The 15630-nt window shown below is 36.6% G+C and overlaps 1 protein-coding gene across 1 annotated transcript in view; it reads left to right on the top strand.

The window, feature by feature from the left end:
• The window catches only part of hmcn2 (hemicentin 2), a 117316-nt gene that overhangs the window by 15517 nt on the left and 86169 nt on the right, over positions 1-15630 (top strand). Inside the window, exons 6-16 of the mRNA XM_067413505.1 lie at positions 66-172; positions 1494-1614; positions 1839-2102; positions 2930-3074; positions 4372-4493; positions 5589-5861; positions 7007-7148; positions 7464-7591; positions 9807-9920; positions 10300-10458; positions 11754-11948. Coding sequence (XP_067269606.1) covers positions 66-172; positions 1494-1614; positions 1839-2102; positions 2930-3074; positions 4372-4493; positions 5589-5861; positions 7007-7148; positions 7464-7591; positions 9807-9920; positions 10300-10458; positions 11754-11948 — 1770 coding nt within the window. The remainder of the gene's footprint in view (positions 1-65; positions 173-1493; positions 1615-1838; positions 2103-2929; positions 3075-4371; positions 4494-5588; positions 5862-7006; positions 7149-7463; positions 7592-9806; positions 9921-10299; positions 10459-11753; positions 11949-15630) is intronic.

Here is a 15630-nt window from a genome sequence, read left to right as displayed (position 1 = left end):
TTATTGGGCTTTGCAAAGGACAGCTATTTCCAAACCTTTTAAAATTTTTATCTGAATAATTATAGGCCGTATATTTGGAGAGAGGCAGGGTCTAACAGAACTGCTCAACATCCCAAACTCAGCACGGGTGGTCAACCTGAAGAACCCTCGACCTGGACCATGGACATTAAAGGTAACACCTAAAATCTTTGAACAGTGATGCTAGATCATATTTGATATTGAGGGAAAATATGTTGCCAAAAGTATTGGGACACCCATACAAATCATTGAATGTAGGTGTTTCCAATCACTTCCATGGCCACAGATGTATAAAATCAAGTACCTAGGCTGCTTCTATAAACATTTGTGAAAGAATGGGTCGCTCTCAGGAGCTCAGTGAATTCAAACATGGTACCGTGATAGGTTGCCACCTGTGCAATAAGTCCATTTGTGATATTTCCTCTCTCCTAAATATTCTACGGTAAACTGTTGGTGGTATTATAATAAAGTAGAAGCAATTGTGAACAACAGCAACTCAGCCACGAAGTAGTAGGCCATGTAAAATCACAGAGCAGTGTCAGCACATTCTGAAGTGCACAGTGCACAGAAGTCGCCAACTTTCTGCAGAGTCAATAGCTACAGACTTCCAAACTTTGTATGGCCTTCAGATTCGCTCAAGAACAGTGCGTAAAGAGCTTCAAGGAATGGGTTTCCATGGCCGAGCAGCTGCATCTAAGTCTTACATCACCAAGTGCAATGAAAAGTGTTGGATCCAGTGATGTAAAGCATGCCGCCACTGGACTCTAGAGCAGTAGAGACGTGTTCTCTGGAGTGACGTTTCTCTGTCTGGCAATTAAATAGACAAGTCTGGGTTTGCCGGGGACCAGGAGAACGGTACTTGCCTGACTGCATTGTGGGTTATGGTGTGGATTTGTTTTTCAGGGGTTGGGCTTGACCCCTTAGCTCCTGTGAAAGGAACTCTTAATGCTTCAGCTTATCAAGACTATTTGGACAATTTCATGTTCCCAACTTTGTGGGAACACCTTAGGGATGGCTCCTTCTTGTTCCAACATGAATGCGCACCAGTGCTCAAATCAAGGCCCATAAAGATATGGATGAGCAAGTTTGGTTTGGAGTAACTTGACTGGCCTGAACAGACTCCTGACCTCAACCTGACAGAGCACCTTTGGGATGAATTACAGCAGAGACTGCGAGCCAGGCCTTCTCATCAAACATCAGTGCCTCACCTCACAAATGCGGTTCTAGAAGAATGGTCAAAAATTCCCATACAAAAACAACCTTGTGGAAAGCCTTTCCAGAATAGTTGAAGCTGTTATTGCTGGAATGGGTGGGCCAACTTCATATTAAACGCTATGGATTAAGAATGGGATGGCATTAAAGTTCATGTGCATGTAAAGGCAGACATCCTAAAACGTTTGGCAGTAGAGTGTATATACACAACAGAGCCTTCTGAAAAATGTAAGTGATTAAAACATGCTTTTTCTCTTGTCTAGGTGGGATGCAGTGGGAGACACACACTCAGAGTAACAGGTGTGAGCAACCTGGACTTCAGGGCAGGTTTCTCTAGTGTACCTGTCACAGAGTTCAGCAGAACCCGAGAGAGACCTATTAAAGGTATTATAACTACAACATTTGGTATAGACCTTGTCCAGTGATGGATGCTGGAGTGATAGCTTAAAATATTTATTGTATTTATATAATTCATTATTTTTTAAAATGTTAAAAAATAATGTAATAATTGCTCAGACCATTACTTAGTTTGTGTCAGAACTTGCTCATGGCTGCACTTGCCCTGAACTGTATTAAGAATTATAGATAAATATCCAATTTTCCTCCAGGTGTTCCAGCTCATGTGATTCTGAAGTGTTCAGGTCTGAAGCCTCCCGGTCTGGTTACCAATATGGAGTTGGTATCTTTAGGTGGGCGCTCGTTACGTACCATTCCTGTGCCTTTGCCTGGCGATGGGGGCGATGCAGGTATTTGGAGCATCCCGCAGTTTCGAACACCGTCTCAGAGCTTCTTCCTCAAAGTGTCTGGAAATGACGGAGAAGGCTACAACTTTCAGAGACTGTCTAGTGTGTCATATACCAACATCATCCCAGGTGAGTCTCTCTCAACATCCCATGTTTTTAGTCTTTTAGTTTAGTTTAGTTTAATTTTGTTTGTATTTAAAGGGTTCGTTCACCTAAAAATGAAATTGATGTCATTAATGACTCACCCTAATGTCATTCCACACCCGTAAGACCCTCAGTTCTTTTTCAGAACACAGTTTAAGATATTTTATATTTTAGTCCGAGAGCATTTGCAGTCTATGCACACTTTACTGTCCATGTCCAGAAAGCTCATCAAAGTAATCCATATGTATCATCAGTTGGTTGATTAGAATCTCTTGAAGCATCTAAAAACATTTTGGTCCAAAAATAACAAAAACTACGACTTTATTCAGCATTGTCTCCTCTTCCACATTTGTTTTCAAACCTCAAATAAAGATTCAAACAGCCATGAATCAGTGAATCGATCAATGATTCGGAATGCCAATGTCACGTGATTTCAGCAGTTTGACAGTTTGACACGCGATCCAAACTGCTGAAATCACGTGACATTGGCTAAAATATAAGATATCTTAAACTGTGTTCCGAAGATGAACGGAGGTCTTACGGGTGTGGAACGACATTAGGGTGAGTCATTAATGACATCAATTTCAATTTTGGGTGAACTAACCCTTTAGTATCATTAAATCAGTTTGAAATTTAAACAGTTTAAACTGTATAAACACTTTTTTTCCCCATTTAATTTAGTTTCTTTTTAGTTTCTTTTAATTTAGTTTCTTTTAGTTTTGTTTCTTAAGATGACATTGTTTATGTTAGGGGTTGTTGTTAACCCAGCTGTGATGATCCAGTTTAACCTTTAACCTCCTCTCACCTTACAGAGCCTCCACTGGTGAGTATGCCCACTGTGATAAGAGGGTTCTACATGCAACCTGCTACGATTGACTGCTCTGTGGAGAGTGACCTGCCCTATAAACTGAGATTCACCAAAGGCGGAAGAACAATTGGAGAGGAAAGAACCTATGAGTGAGGCTCTTCTCAAATATTATCTTTTTTTATTTCTGTCCAATCTGTGTCAGTTTCTTTTGTACTTCCTTTTTTGACTATTATACAATATTAACCTAGCATAAAAAGTAGCTAGTTTTAAGCACATCAAATCTCTGTTTGTCCTTGGCTTGGCCAATCTCAGAGGTCTTGATATTCCTGGTGTAATGGAGGCCAGCTAGTAGTTGCTGTGCGAGTAAACCTTAAGAGATGCTCTGTGACTGACACTAGAGGTTGCAGCCTTTAGCCTCCTTGTTAGAGCGTCCGACATTTATGCAGGCGGACCAGGGTTTGAGTCCCACTTGGAGCGAGCGGTTTGAACAGGAGGAGTTACATTGAGCTAGCAATACAAATCATACAGCAATGCCATAATAATATGTTAAACTGATATTTGCTGTAGTAAAGCATTGGTAATTATTTCTGGAAAATAACAAAATAACACATTTAAACTGTATTTTTTTTCTTTAATTGTATTTAGACTAGTTCCAGCTGTTGTAAAATGTAGTGTGATATCCTGGGTTGACATTTTTTAAATGCTAGGCTCCTTTCAGACCATTTGTTTTAAAAGGAAAAAAGTCACTCTTGAAGTTGGAAAATGGCACTGTTCGTATCCCACACATTCCCATGTATTTCTTCTGCTCTTGCTATTTCACTATCTCTCTAATTCCAAACATGTACAAACACTTTTGCAGGCATTCTCTCTTGTGATATGGCCTTAAGTAAGCATAATGAAGCAGATGTTAAAGTGAACATCTGCTGGACAGTTTTTTTTGCTCCGTTTGATACAGTGTGCTGACACGGGGCATTCATTTACAGTCGAAAATCAAACCTAACCCAATAAGGATTTGTGAGCTTTCAGTGACGTATCAATCTTGGAATGAATATGAACAGCAAGAGTTGTGTGTATTGCACAAACGAAAGTCATCATGAAAAATGAAAGATTTTTTTTTTTCCACTAATGGGCACTCTGTTTTGAATTACTTTTTAAACATGAAATAATTGTGACTTATAGTAAAAGGTATTCTGTGCAAGCTATTTGTTCTGACATCAGACTATCTTTTTTCTTCCTTCCTTTCACCTGCTACCATCTGTGTGTGCTTAAATATGTTCATATAATTTGTAATCTGTAACACTATATTTTCAGTAATACTTTCCATTCTTTACCTCACTGTTATGCATAAAGTGAATTTCTGAGTAGGCTAAATACATGTTTGTAATCAAAGGCTGCACTTTTTGGACTCATCACTTAAACCTGCGATTTTTTTGTGTGTAATTAAAGGTCTTCAGTTAAAGCATTATGGGAAATTCCACATGCGTCAGGCAATGATGAGGGAGCATATGAATGTGTGGCCCAGAGCACTGCAGGCATGGGACGAGCTCTCACGCAACTCACTGTTAGAGGTATTGCATAGATACACACACTTTGCGAACTTAAAAAAAAAATATATATGCTCAAACCTGGTTTATACTGCACAAGCACGAGGACGAATGTGCCAAAAGTGCCATCATGGAGTACAAAAAAAATAAATAAAAAATCTTCTTTTTAATAATCGTGTTTTCCAGTAAAATATTTAAACATTTATATTTAAAGATAAATATTTATTTTATTAATTTAATAAAAAAAAAAATCTAAAATATTATAAATATTTATATTTTAAACATGACATTTAGAACCACCTTAGTTTGTGTAAGTTTTCAGAAATATATAATATAGTGTATATATCTTGATTTAAATGTATTAGGTAAAAAGATTTGCATTTGTCTACCTCCATTTTATACAATAAATAAAAGTGAAACAAATATAAATATTTTTATTATTTTTATTGAGGTTACAGCTAAATGCAGCTGTTTTATATGTGATTTGTTTTATGTAATCATGTAAAAAAAGGAAATCGTTTGAATAAAATTTTTATTAAAATAAATAAATACATGTATGTGAAATATTAAATATGTGAAATAATATTAAAAATAACTTTATTATTTTAAATGAATAAATGTATGTAATATGTTAAATATTAATTTGAAATGAAATATTATTTTAAAATATGTTAAATATATATGTGGAAAATTAAATATATTTAAAAAATATTAAATTATAAAATATATGTATATGTTAATGTAAAAAATAATGTAAAAATACTATTTTAACAGCTGTCTCTTGCTGGTTAAGCACATATTTTCTGCACACTACCTTCTGTTGTAGTTCAATGTGGAACATGTCAAGTATAAATGCCTCTTGAGCATTGTGAACTGAGCGCAGTCTGCAGAGAGTCATGTGAAAGTATAAACAAGGCTTCAGCTTGCTAAAGAGGGTGTAATCTCCAGAATTGAAGGAAATTGGAAATGAGAAAAGCTTTTTGCAATGGAATAGTAAGTCGCAGCCAAAAGTCTTGTTTTTGACTACTATGATAACATTAAACAGAGATTTGTTGCCTCACATACATTGTATTTTAATATCTCTTTTAAAGCATGTCATCATGGTTTCTTTTAATGCAGAGCCCCCTCCGGTTCTGCATCCTCCTGTGAATGTGACTTCATCCCCGGGTACAGTGGCAGTGCTGTCCTGCCAGGTCCAAGGCTCTGTGCGGCATAATCTGACCTGGTATCGGGCTGGTGGTGCTTTATCATCCCACTCAGGAAGGGTGAGGGTACTGGCCAATTCCTCTCTGGAGATCAACTGGGTTCGCACCCAGGACGCTGGACCGTACCAGTGCAGAGCCACAAACGCCCATGGAGAGAGTCAGGCCGTCGTATGGCTGGTGGTCCTAGGTATTCTGCAGCACCTGGTCAAACACTCAGTTCCTGCAGCCTCATGAGTCCTACCGTCATGTGTTTTCCATTACAACCCTCCAAACCACAGAAGGACAAGTTCTACACAGCCAGCAAGATTGAGCCCTGCATGTTTTGAATAAGCAAGATTAATGTGATATTAGATTGGCAGTTCCTTCTGGAGACAAATAACCGAACAAATCGATGAAGTGTATCTTACTATGAGCAACTTTCAACATGCACAGTTAGACTTCAACCGTTATTATACCATTATATTGCATGTGTTGAGTTTTCATTATCCATTTTGCAATGTCTGCAGTCTGAAAGGTTTGGTGCCAAGTTATGTGTAGGAATATTTCACTAAAAATTATATACTTATTACCTCATGCCATTCCAAACCTGTTTTCTGATATTTTTTTCTTTTGAATACTAATAATAATATCTATCTATCTATCTATCTATCTATCTATCTATCTATCTATCTATCTATCTATCTATCTATCTATCTATCTATCTATCTATCTATCTATCTATCTATCTATCTATCTATCTATCTATCTATCTATCTATCTATCTATCTATCTATCTATCTATCTATCTATCTATCTATCTATCTATCTATCTATCTATCTATCTATCTATCTATCTATCTATCTATCTATCTATCTATCTATCTATCTATCTATCTATCTATCTATCTATCTATCTATCTATTTATCTATCTATATGTCTAGCTGTCTGTCTGTCTGCCTGTCTCTCTTTCTGTGTCCGTCCGTCCGTCCGTCCGTCCATTCATTCTCTATCTGTCTATTTGTCATCCATCCATCTATCCGTCCGTCCATCTGTCCAGCCATCAGCTTGAGGCTTTTTGATAGATCTGTCGATCATTTTTCTTTTTTTAGTTATGTATTAAAATAATTAATTCTGAATGGTTTACATCATGTATCATACTTTGAACTGTTACAGAAAGTAATATAAAGATTATTTAAACATTCTTCTTTTCTGTTCCATGAAAAAAAAAACAGCAAATGGGTTTGATTTGGAATGACATGTGCGTGGGTAAATAATGACAGAATGTTCATTTTTGGACTAAATATCCCTTTAAGTACGGAATGATTCACAGTTTATTTCTGTTTCCTTTACAGAGGCCCCATCTGTGGTTGTCTCCCCTCAGACACAAAGCTTCTCTCTGGGTGCAGAAGTCCACATCTCCTGTTCGGCATCTGGATCCCCTCCTCCAAAGGTTTTATGGAGCCATGGCAACATCTTTCTGTTCAACCACCATCGGTAGTCAACCAGCTCCTCCTCCCTCCTCTCACTGTACATCTACCCACACTGTTTGAGATGGTTATTTTTATCTACTTTCCTAAAATGGATCATTTATATTTAATTTCAGTTTGAATAAACTGACTGCAAACCATTAACAGTCTGAGATTTGGTCAAGATATCAGAATAAATCTGGCATCGATGATGTCATCAGTCAGAAGTCAGTTTGATGGAAATAAAACACTGTTCAGTTTGAAAAGTGTTAAACACAATGGTCTGTAATATAATCATTACATCAGCAGTTTTTCGTTAATATAACATTGGCTGTGCTTTCAGAATGAGCATCTCTGAATCTGGCATGCTGACAATCAGAGGAGCCGTCCCTGAGGATGCAGGGAACTATACGTGCCTGGCCAACAATGAGGCTGGCTCTGCCTCTCAGTCTGTTACCGTCAGTTATGCAGGTGCTGGAGAACGAAAGGATTGTACATAGTAAATCAGTCTTATAAAATGTTGTCATTTTGAGTTAGAGATTGAATATATAACTGACAATAACTTTTATAGTGACACGACAGCATGCATTAAAATGAAATGAGATTACAGGTGTTGGCAGGTATATCAAATACAATACACTAAAACGTTATATTGCTACTTCTGTTAAACAGCTTGGCACTCAATTCTTTCTGTGGAATTTTGTCAAGCCTCAGAATGTCACAGTTAAAACTAACTGCATATTCAACTCGATTCCTGTGTTGGCAAAGCTGAATTTTTAGCAGCCATTACTCTAGTCTTCACTGTCAGATGATCCTTCAAAAATCTAATTGGTGCTCAAGAAACACTTATTATTATTATCAGTGTTGGAAATGTGATGCTTAATTTTTTTTTTTTTTTTTTTTTGGAAACTGTTCTAAATATTTTTTCAGGAAAAGTAATAGAGAGTTCATAAGAACAGCATTTTTTAGTATTCAGTATTCTAAGAAATCACTCATTTAACCTGGTGAAAAACAGCTCTGTTTTCCGCAAGCCGTTTCTGTGCATGTGCCTTTTAATGCTAATGAGCTTTGCTCACCCCGCCCCTGTGTTCTGTGGGGGCTTTGAGTGAGAAGCGTTGCTTAGACAACAGGAGAAAGTTTGACAATGAAAGTCTCTCAGGACACATCTGTGCAAGTTCAACCGTATCAATTTCGATATATCAGATATATCAACAACAAAATGACTGCTGTGTTCATTATTACACCCAAGAACAGAACACCACAATCGCTTAGACGCCATTCTGCTCCCACATATCCACAATGGCGGACAGCTTGAGCTCGCTCAGGGCGGGTCTGAGCTGAAACGCTGCTGTCAATCAACAGTCGTGGGAGGGGTGTCCGATCGTGTGACGTCACATCGAACGGCTTGATTTCCAATAGGTGAAAACATATAAGGAGATTAAAAAATACACTTAATGGATTTTTATCATTATAGGATGGTTGTGTACAGTCACTACCAACACACATTGCTGTATAATCAACTTGTAAAAGTGCATGTACCATTATATGACCCCTTTAAATGCATCTTTTCGGAATAAAAATATTAAGCCGAAAGTTTACTTCATTATACTTACCAGTATAATTATCAGTCAAATGCACAGTCAAGTGCACAGCCTTGCAAAGTATACTTCTTTTGACTCATACGCGTACACGCGTACATATTTTTCTTGCTTTATTATTTGGTCAGACTGCCCCACTTTTAGACATTTTTCAACACAAATTAAAAAATACCAAATGGGTCATACTTTAGATTAGAATCCAATTCTCACTATTAACTATTAACTACAGCTTTTGCCTCAATAAACTCATAATTACGGCTTATTAATAGTTAATAAGGATACCTTTAGGTATTGGGTATGATTAGGGATGCATAATAAGGCATTAATATGTGCTTTATAAGTACTATTAAACAGCAAATATCCTAGTAATATGCATGCTAATAAGCAACTAGTTAATGAAAATTGGACCCTGAACTAAAGTCTTACCACAAAATATGTTTGGATATCCATATAAGTTTCACTTACCGTAATATTTTAAGCATACTATGCACTTTTAGTAAAGAAATTCTGAAATTCTGAACATAAGCAGAGATTTAAATGATATCTGTTAGGTAGTATGGACAGTTTATGTGTGGTAATCAGAGGCGGACAGTATTGAAGTATTTGAACTTTCCAAGTAATTATGTTTTTCAAGTATATGTACTTTATCATTGTTCTTCTTTGGAAAACTTTTACTTCACAACATTCCAAAACATAATATTGTACTTTTTACAGCAATAAATTTCATACTGAATATCATTTAATACTTAATTACATTAAAAATGTAGTATTGTATACTTTTACTCAAGTAAAAGTATTCAAAGTTTTACTTGAGTACAAGTAAGAAAGTACAAATGTTTAGTGTAATTAAGTATTAACGTTAAGAAAACAACAACTTTTATTTATGAAATGTAGTGCAGTAAAAAGTATGACATTATTATGTTTTGGAATGCAGTGAAGTAAAAGTTGTCTAAAGAAAATAACTGATAAAATATAGACTTAAAAATGTACTTGAGTAGAAAGTAAAAATACTTTCAAAATAAAAAAATGGCATACAGTACAGCACACAATGCTAGGTTTAATTCCTCTCTCTCTTGTTGTTGTCTCAGAGTCTCCGAACATCTCAGTAGTACAGCCGGTGGTGATGGTCGTTGCTGGTGAAGATGCCATTCTAGAATGTCGGACCTCTGGTACTCCTCTTCCCTTAGTAAAATGGCAAAAAGGTAAACACTGCCCCTAAGGATAATACCTGGGCCTTCAAGACACCTCTCCTCTTTTTACACGGCTGTTGTTGTTTTTTGATGAAAATCAAATATTTATTACTTTTTTTAAATGATTTTCTAACTAATCTGTCATAATAATGTAGCTGACAAAATAACATTTAATAGCAATAATGTGCTGACTGATGGAAATGTGTCAAACTTTAACCACATTCAATGTTTAACAGATTCACCATCAAAATACAACATACCATATGTTATTATTTCTTCATGTTCTTCATTTTCTGAGTTGTAAAGTCTGTTTAGTATATTGCATTAAGTGTAGTGGGTTGTTACAGCAACGTTGTATGTTTTCTTTGATTCTTGCACCATTCGTCTTCAGGGGATCTGGATCTGGGAACAGTTCCATTTGCGGAGCAGGATGTCCATCGAGGAACGCTGCGGATCCACGGGGTTCAGGAACTGGATTCTGGAGAGTATACCTGCGTGGCCTCGAACATTGCCGGGTCCGCCTCTGCTGTGGTCACAGTACAGGTGGGAGGTGAGAACAAGACCTCAGCTGCATTACATGCTTATGCTATCTAAATATTACTGCTAAGTTTATACGGAACGGTTTCATTTTATGTGGGCTTTTATTTATTGAGCTCACTGTCGCAGTATTTCTATTGCTTTTCCAAAACTTTGAAGCACATGTAGTTCATAGCATGAATCAAAAGCCTTGGACAGAACTATCTGATTTTTAACAGAACACATCGTAAGCTCATGGGCTTCTAAACCGCAAGTGGAAATGTTCCCCGGCTCTGTTGTAGCGTGTGAAATTTGGAGAGCGCAGTTTGGTTTCAACATGATATTTGCAAATGTGTTTTTAACAGGATTTTTAACAGCTCCTGACAGCATTCTCAGACTCTCAGTAGCTCATGGCCAGTATGCTTGAATGATCCAGAACAGGATCATAACTTTGTATAGAACCAGTCTTAAATGCAAAATGTGTCATTTATGTGCCACTAGCATCATTAAGTGTAATTGAACAAGTAATGATAGATAAATAACTATGATTGAATAATGATGCAGTTCCCAGAACACTCACTCTTTTTGCCATTGGTCAGACAAATAAAGTCGCGCTCCCAAACTCACCGTTGGTTGAGACAATGTTGATGTGGTCATAATGCACAAATAAACAGAGCAATATATTTAAAGTTTTGGGGAGAATCAAGATAAAGATGTCGCATTTAAAGTTGTTTCTTCATATTAAACTGGAATGGAAGAAAATATTTTAACATCGTATAAATGACACTCTTCAGCTTTAGGTCGTAATTACTATCCCACATATAATGTGTGTGGAAAAAAGAAAAATATGTTGGAAATAAATTTGTTGAGTGGAATGTTGGTTGTAAAGCTTTTTTTTTTTCCATCCACATATTTTTCACTTTGTTCTCTAATTCAGGAGTTTTCACACTTTCTATTTTCTAATGCTAAGGAACACGAAATATGATTACGTCTCCCTTTCTAAAAAATAAATGAGGCTAGACATAAAGACTTATTTATACTGTGTATGAAAATCACAAAGCATAATATAATTGACAACATGTTGGCCTAAAGCAAACATATTTTCTTTTGTTAAATTAAAAGCATATTTTTCCTACCCAATATTACACTAAAAGACTTAATTTATGTATATTTCAAATAACTTCAAAGCGGCTTTACAAAACATAGTGTCGGAGGAATTGAACACTCCCTAGAAAAAGCTATTCTTGAACATATATATACATCGCAAAAAAGGGGAGCATTTTGTTTTGATGGCTTGCTTTTTTATGTTTTTATTCTTTATTTTTGCAGCTGCTCCTACGTTCTCTGAGTCTCCCTTGGATGTAACTGCTGGCGTGGGTGATAACATTACTCTACCATGCATCGCCCGCGGTTTCCCCACACCTTCTCTGACATGGAGACGCCAGGACGGACGACCCATTTTTGGCAAGTCATCTGGCCATGTCGGCACCTCTCAACTGCCTTCTGGTGCCCTTCAGATCCAGAGTGAGTTTCTATATCTATCTTCAAACAGATGTTTAGGGAGGTCGTCCGCTAGCACAGTCCCTCCCAGATACCAAACACGAGGATCTAACGAACGTGGTCCACCCACTGGAGAATAATGAAGATGTTATTTTAGGTGCTGACATGTTGGGGAGGTGGGTCTGAAACCAACTGCTGCGATAAAGGAAATAGAAACAGTACAGCTGAGAGCTTCCTCTCTCAGAGAGTAGGCTGAGAGATGGTCTCCTCACCCTAGGCCCCTTCAGGGGTTGGGTGGGGTAAAAAGTCAAACCGCAGGCCTCTTGAGCCAGAACCGGAGCTTCTGGCAGGACAGGGAGCTGCATATGGACAAAGTAGCTCTAAATGTTTATAGGCTATAATGTTTTTATTGGACAGCTGCTATAGTATTAGCATTGAGCAGCAAAAAAAAATTATTTCTAGAAATGTTTTGCCAATGTTAAGTTATGAAAATGTTATTTCCAAAAGGTCTTCGAATTTGCAAAACATCCAGTTTTTAAAATGTTTTTTAAAACCGCTTTTCTTCTTGGTTATGCGGCTGTTAAGGGAACATTCTATTTTATTTATTTTGTTACTTTTGTATGTTCTCTGAACAATCTGAAAACAAGTTAGCCTGACAAGCCAGACCCACATAAAGATATTAAGTCTGGGAACTCACAATTGACAGGGCTCAATCCAAGCAGCGGGATAAACGGTTGTCTTTCAAATTCCCTCTGAAAACAATTGGATAGCGCTTCAACAAACCAGAGCAACGTGAAGCGGAGCTAGTTGATAATTAAACTTTCACCGTATCCGGTTGGCAAAACTCCGAACACATCCTCCCTTTGTAAGAATGACTTCAGTGCCGTTCTTTTGTGCTCCACTCATTCAGGTTTGTGCTGAGCAGCCGAATGTAATGTAGTTGTGGAGTTCAGAGTTGTGGAAGGAGGGACACCATATCTCATTCCTTCCATCTGGGAACGAAGGTTACAACAATAACTGAGATGTTCCCTATCCGTTAGTCACTTTGATATTGTGTCGATACTGACATTAAGGATCCCATTACTAAAAAGAAAGCAAGATCCAGCTGAATTGTGTTAAGGGTTTACCCTAGGAATTAATCTCCCAACCGTGAGCACAGCGAAGGAGTCCACTCAAGCCCGATGCTCATGGCCATCTAATCAACCTTGTCTGCAGACTCAGCATCAGCCTCAGACTGGGCTATCACACCAGAGGGTGGAAGCCCAGGTGAGTCATCCACCTCGGAAAGCATAAGCCCGCCCTCTGATACTGCGTCTGACAGCTCATCTTTTTCTAAAGCCCTGAATGAGATATTAAGTTCACCCTCTGGGTGGAACCGCCTAACTCAAAACACAAATATGCTGGGGAATGGGAGGCCCCATAGGGATTCACCCGGCGGAAACTCTCTCATTGTAACCCTCAGATAGCCCTCAATGCTCGTCATCACGTCCTTGTAACCAGACGTATCAGGATGGGAAGGGGCTATGGTGACTCTACGGCCTTACGCAGTGAGAGCATGAACCATCTACGAATGCTTGCCCAGGCACTGAAGACAGCAATCGTGGCCGTCTAAGGGAGGGTGAAATCAACTACACCTAAAAGGACACGGACTGAACGGCATCTTTAAAAAGACATGATCCTCCATTTAGCTCTTTCAGAGGAATTTGCTCTTTTTTACCAGGAAATTGCCTCTTTTAGACCAACACTGAAACACCCAGGGGAACCGCTTGCACTTATTTGTGTACCCAAGAGAAAGACCACTGAAATGTGCTCTTTGATCCAGCATTGCGTGGAGGTGAATGGATTCACTTCTCTTAGCATGAGAAATGCAATACTTCAGCTCTGAAGAACAAACCTGAATGTGTGGAGCACGCCAGCCTCCCTTTATACCTTTTGATGTCCGGGAGAGTGGCTAGCATGAAAATTCCACTCGCCTTATTGGCCTTTTCTGATAACGTCAGAGAAGTATGGGGCAACCCCCAGTGTCAGTCTTGACACAACAGCTAAGTGACAGACAGATAGCTTTCTATTACTGTTACTGGAAGAATGTTTATTCATAACTTTGAGAGAACCTCGCCGGAACATTTGCCAAAGTTCTAAGAATATTCCCTGTTAGCTGGGCTGTTCCTATCGCCCATTGAGAGTGTGTGTGTTTATATAGGCCTGAAAACTTGAGATCATGCAACATTGATTTTTACTATTTAAAACTATTTCAAAAGCTACCAATATGTGCAAATGACTATTATGTAAATTTCACACATGCAAAGTGTTGCACAATATTCATTACAGCAGTTTAATTGTTTCAAATAAGCTGTATATAATGTGTGTGCGTAAGGGTCTCAAACAAGAATGAATAACCACAAATGAGCTCAGAACTGTCATCACAATGGAATTAATTGCTGGGTTGTAAATACAATCAAATCAGCATTGCTATAAATTCTCTCTCTAGTTCAAAAGTGTCCAAAAGAGTTTTGAACAAATAAAAAAAATTAAAAATAAAAATAATGGTTAATATCTCTAACAAGCATGCAGATGAAGCATGCATTAATCATTATAGATGCCTACCACTTTTAGATTCAAACATCATCTGTAGCATTCATTTTTATTAAATCAACTATAAGGTAGAAAACTTGAAATGGGTTCATAAATTAGGAATGCACCGATGTTAAAATTCTGTTCAAAACAATGGCATACATATTTTCATGTTATGGCAGATTGATAAATGACTGATAAATGGCAGAAGTAATTTTTTTTACATACATTAAAACAAAAACAAAAAACTAAAACCAGTTGATATTCATTTTGAGACTTGCAAAAGTTATTACATTAAATAATAATTTGATAACACTCATATATGTAATGTTTATTAAGTCTCAGAATAAAGATGAATTGGTTTTAATTATGTTTTTAGTGTTTTATTTTTATAATATATTTATTTTATATTATATTTATAATTTATATTATTAATTTATATTTTTATAATAATGTTTTTAATATACATTATAAAAATGTAAGAACAAATATATTTTTAAATATTATGTAAGTTTTTATTGCTACTGTTTGTTGTTAAATTAAATTTGTGTTAATAATTAAGTGAGTGTTAGATGTTGAGGTAACCTAAATGTAAAATAGGGAACATTTAATAATAATTAAATGTAATAATAATGTTTTTAATATTATAAATTATTAAATGAACAAAACTAAATGTAATATAGTAAATTATTTTATAATATTATAAATTATTAAAATATTAAATAAAATAATAATTATGTTTTTGTTTGTTATATGCTAATAATGCTAATATGTGTTAATATATTTAAGGGAGTGTTAAATGATTAATGATTACATTTTTTGATTAAATATTCATTTTGGTTTTGGTTGCTACATATCCCTGGATAAATCTCTAATATCAGAAGACAACTGATATGGTTATGGTATATATTGTGCATCTCTGTTATAAATAAACAGCTTTATCTAAATTAATTGACATGAGGGAGTAAAATCTTATAGGTTGTGGCTTATTATTTGTATGTACTCTTAAACTAGACACATTGCTGGCTGAGTGTTTTTTTTAATTCTGGCTTTGATACAAAGGTCAAGATGACACTTATTAATGAAGTAAAGCCATTACCAAAAACAAAAACACACAAACACATCCATATGTGAG

Source organism: Pseudorasbora parva, chromosome 13, assembly GCF_024679245.1.
Source record: "Pseudorasbora parva isolate DD20220531a chromosome 13, ASM2467924v1, whole genome shotgun sequence".
In the NCBI taxonomy this organism is placed as follows: Eukaryota; Metazoa; Chordata; class Actinopteri; order Cypriniformes; family Gobionidae; genus Pseudorasbora; species Pseudorasbora parva.
Note: the sequence above shows the minus strand (reverse complement) of the source record. Positions and strands in the feature narration are given on the sequence as shown.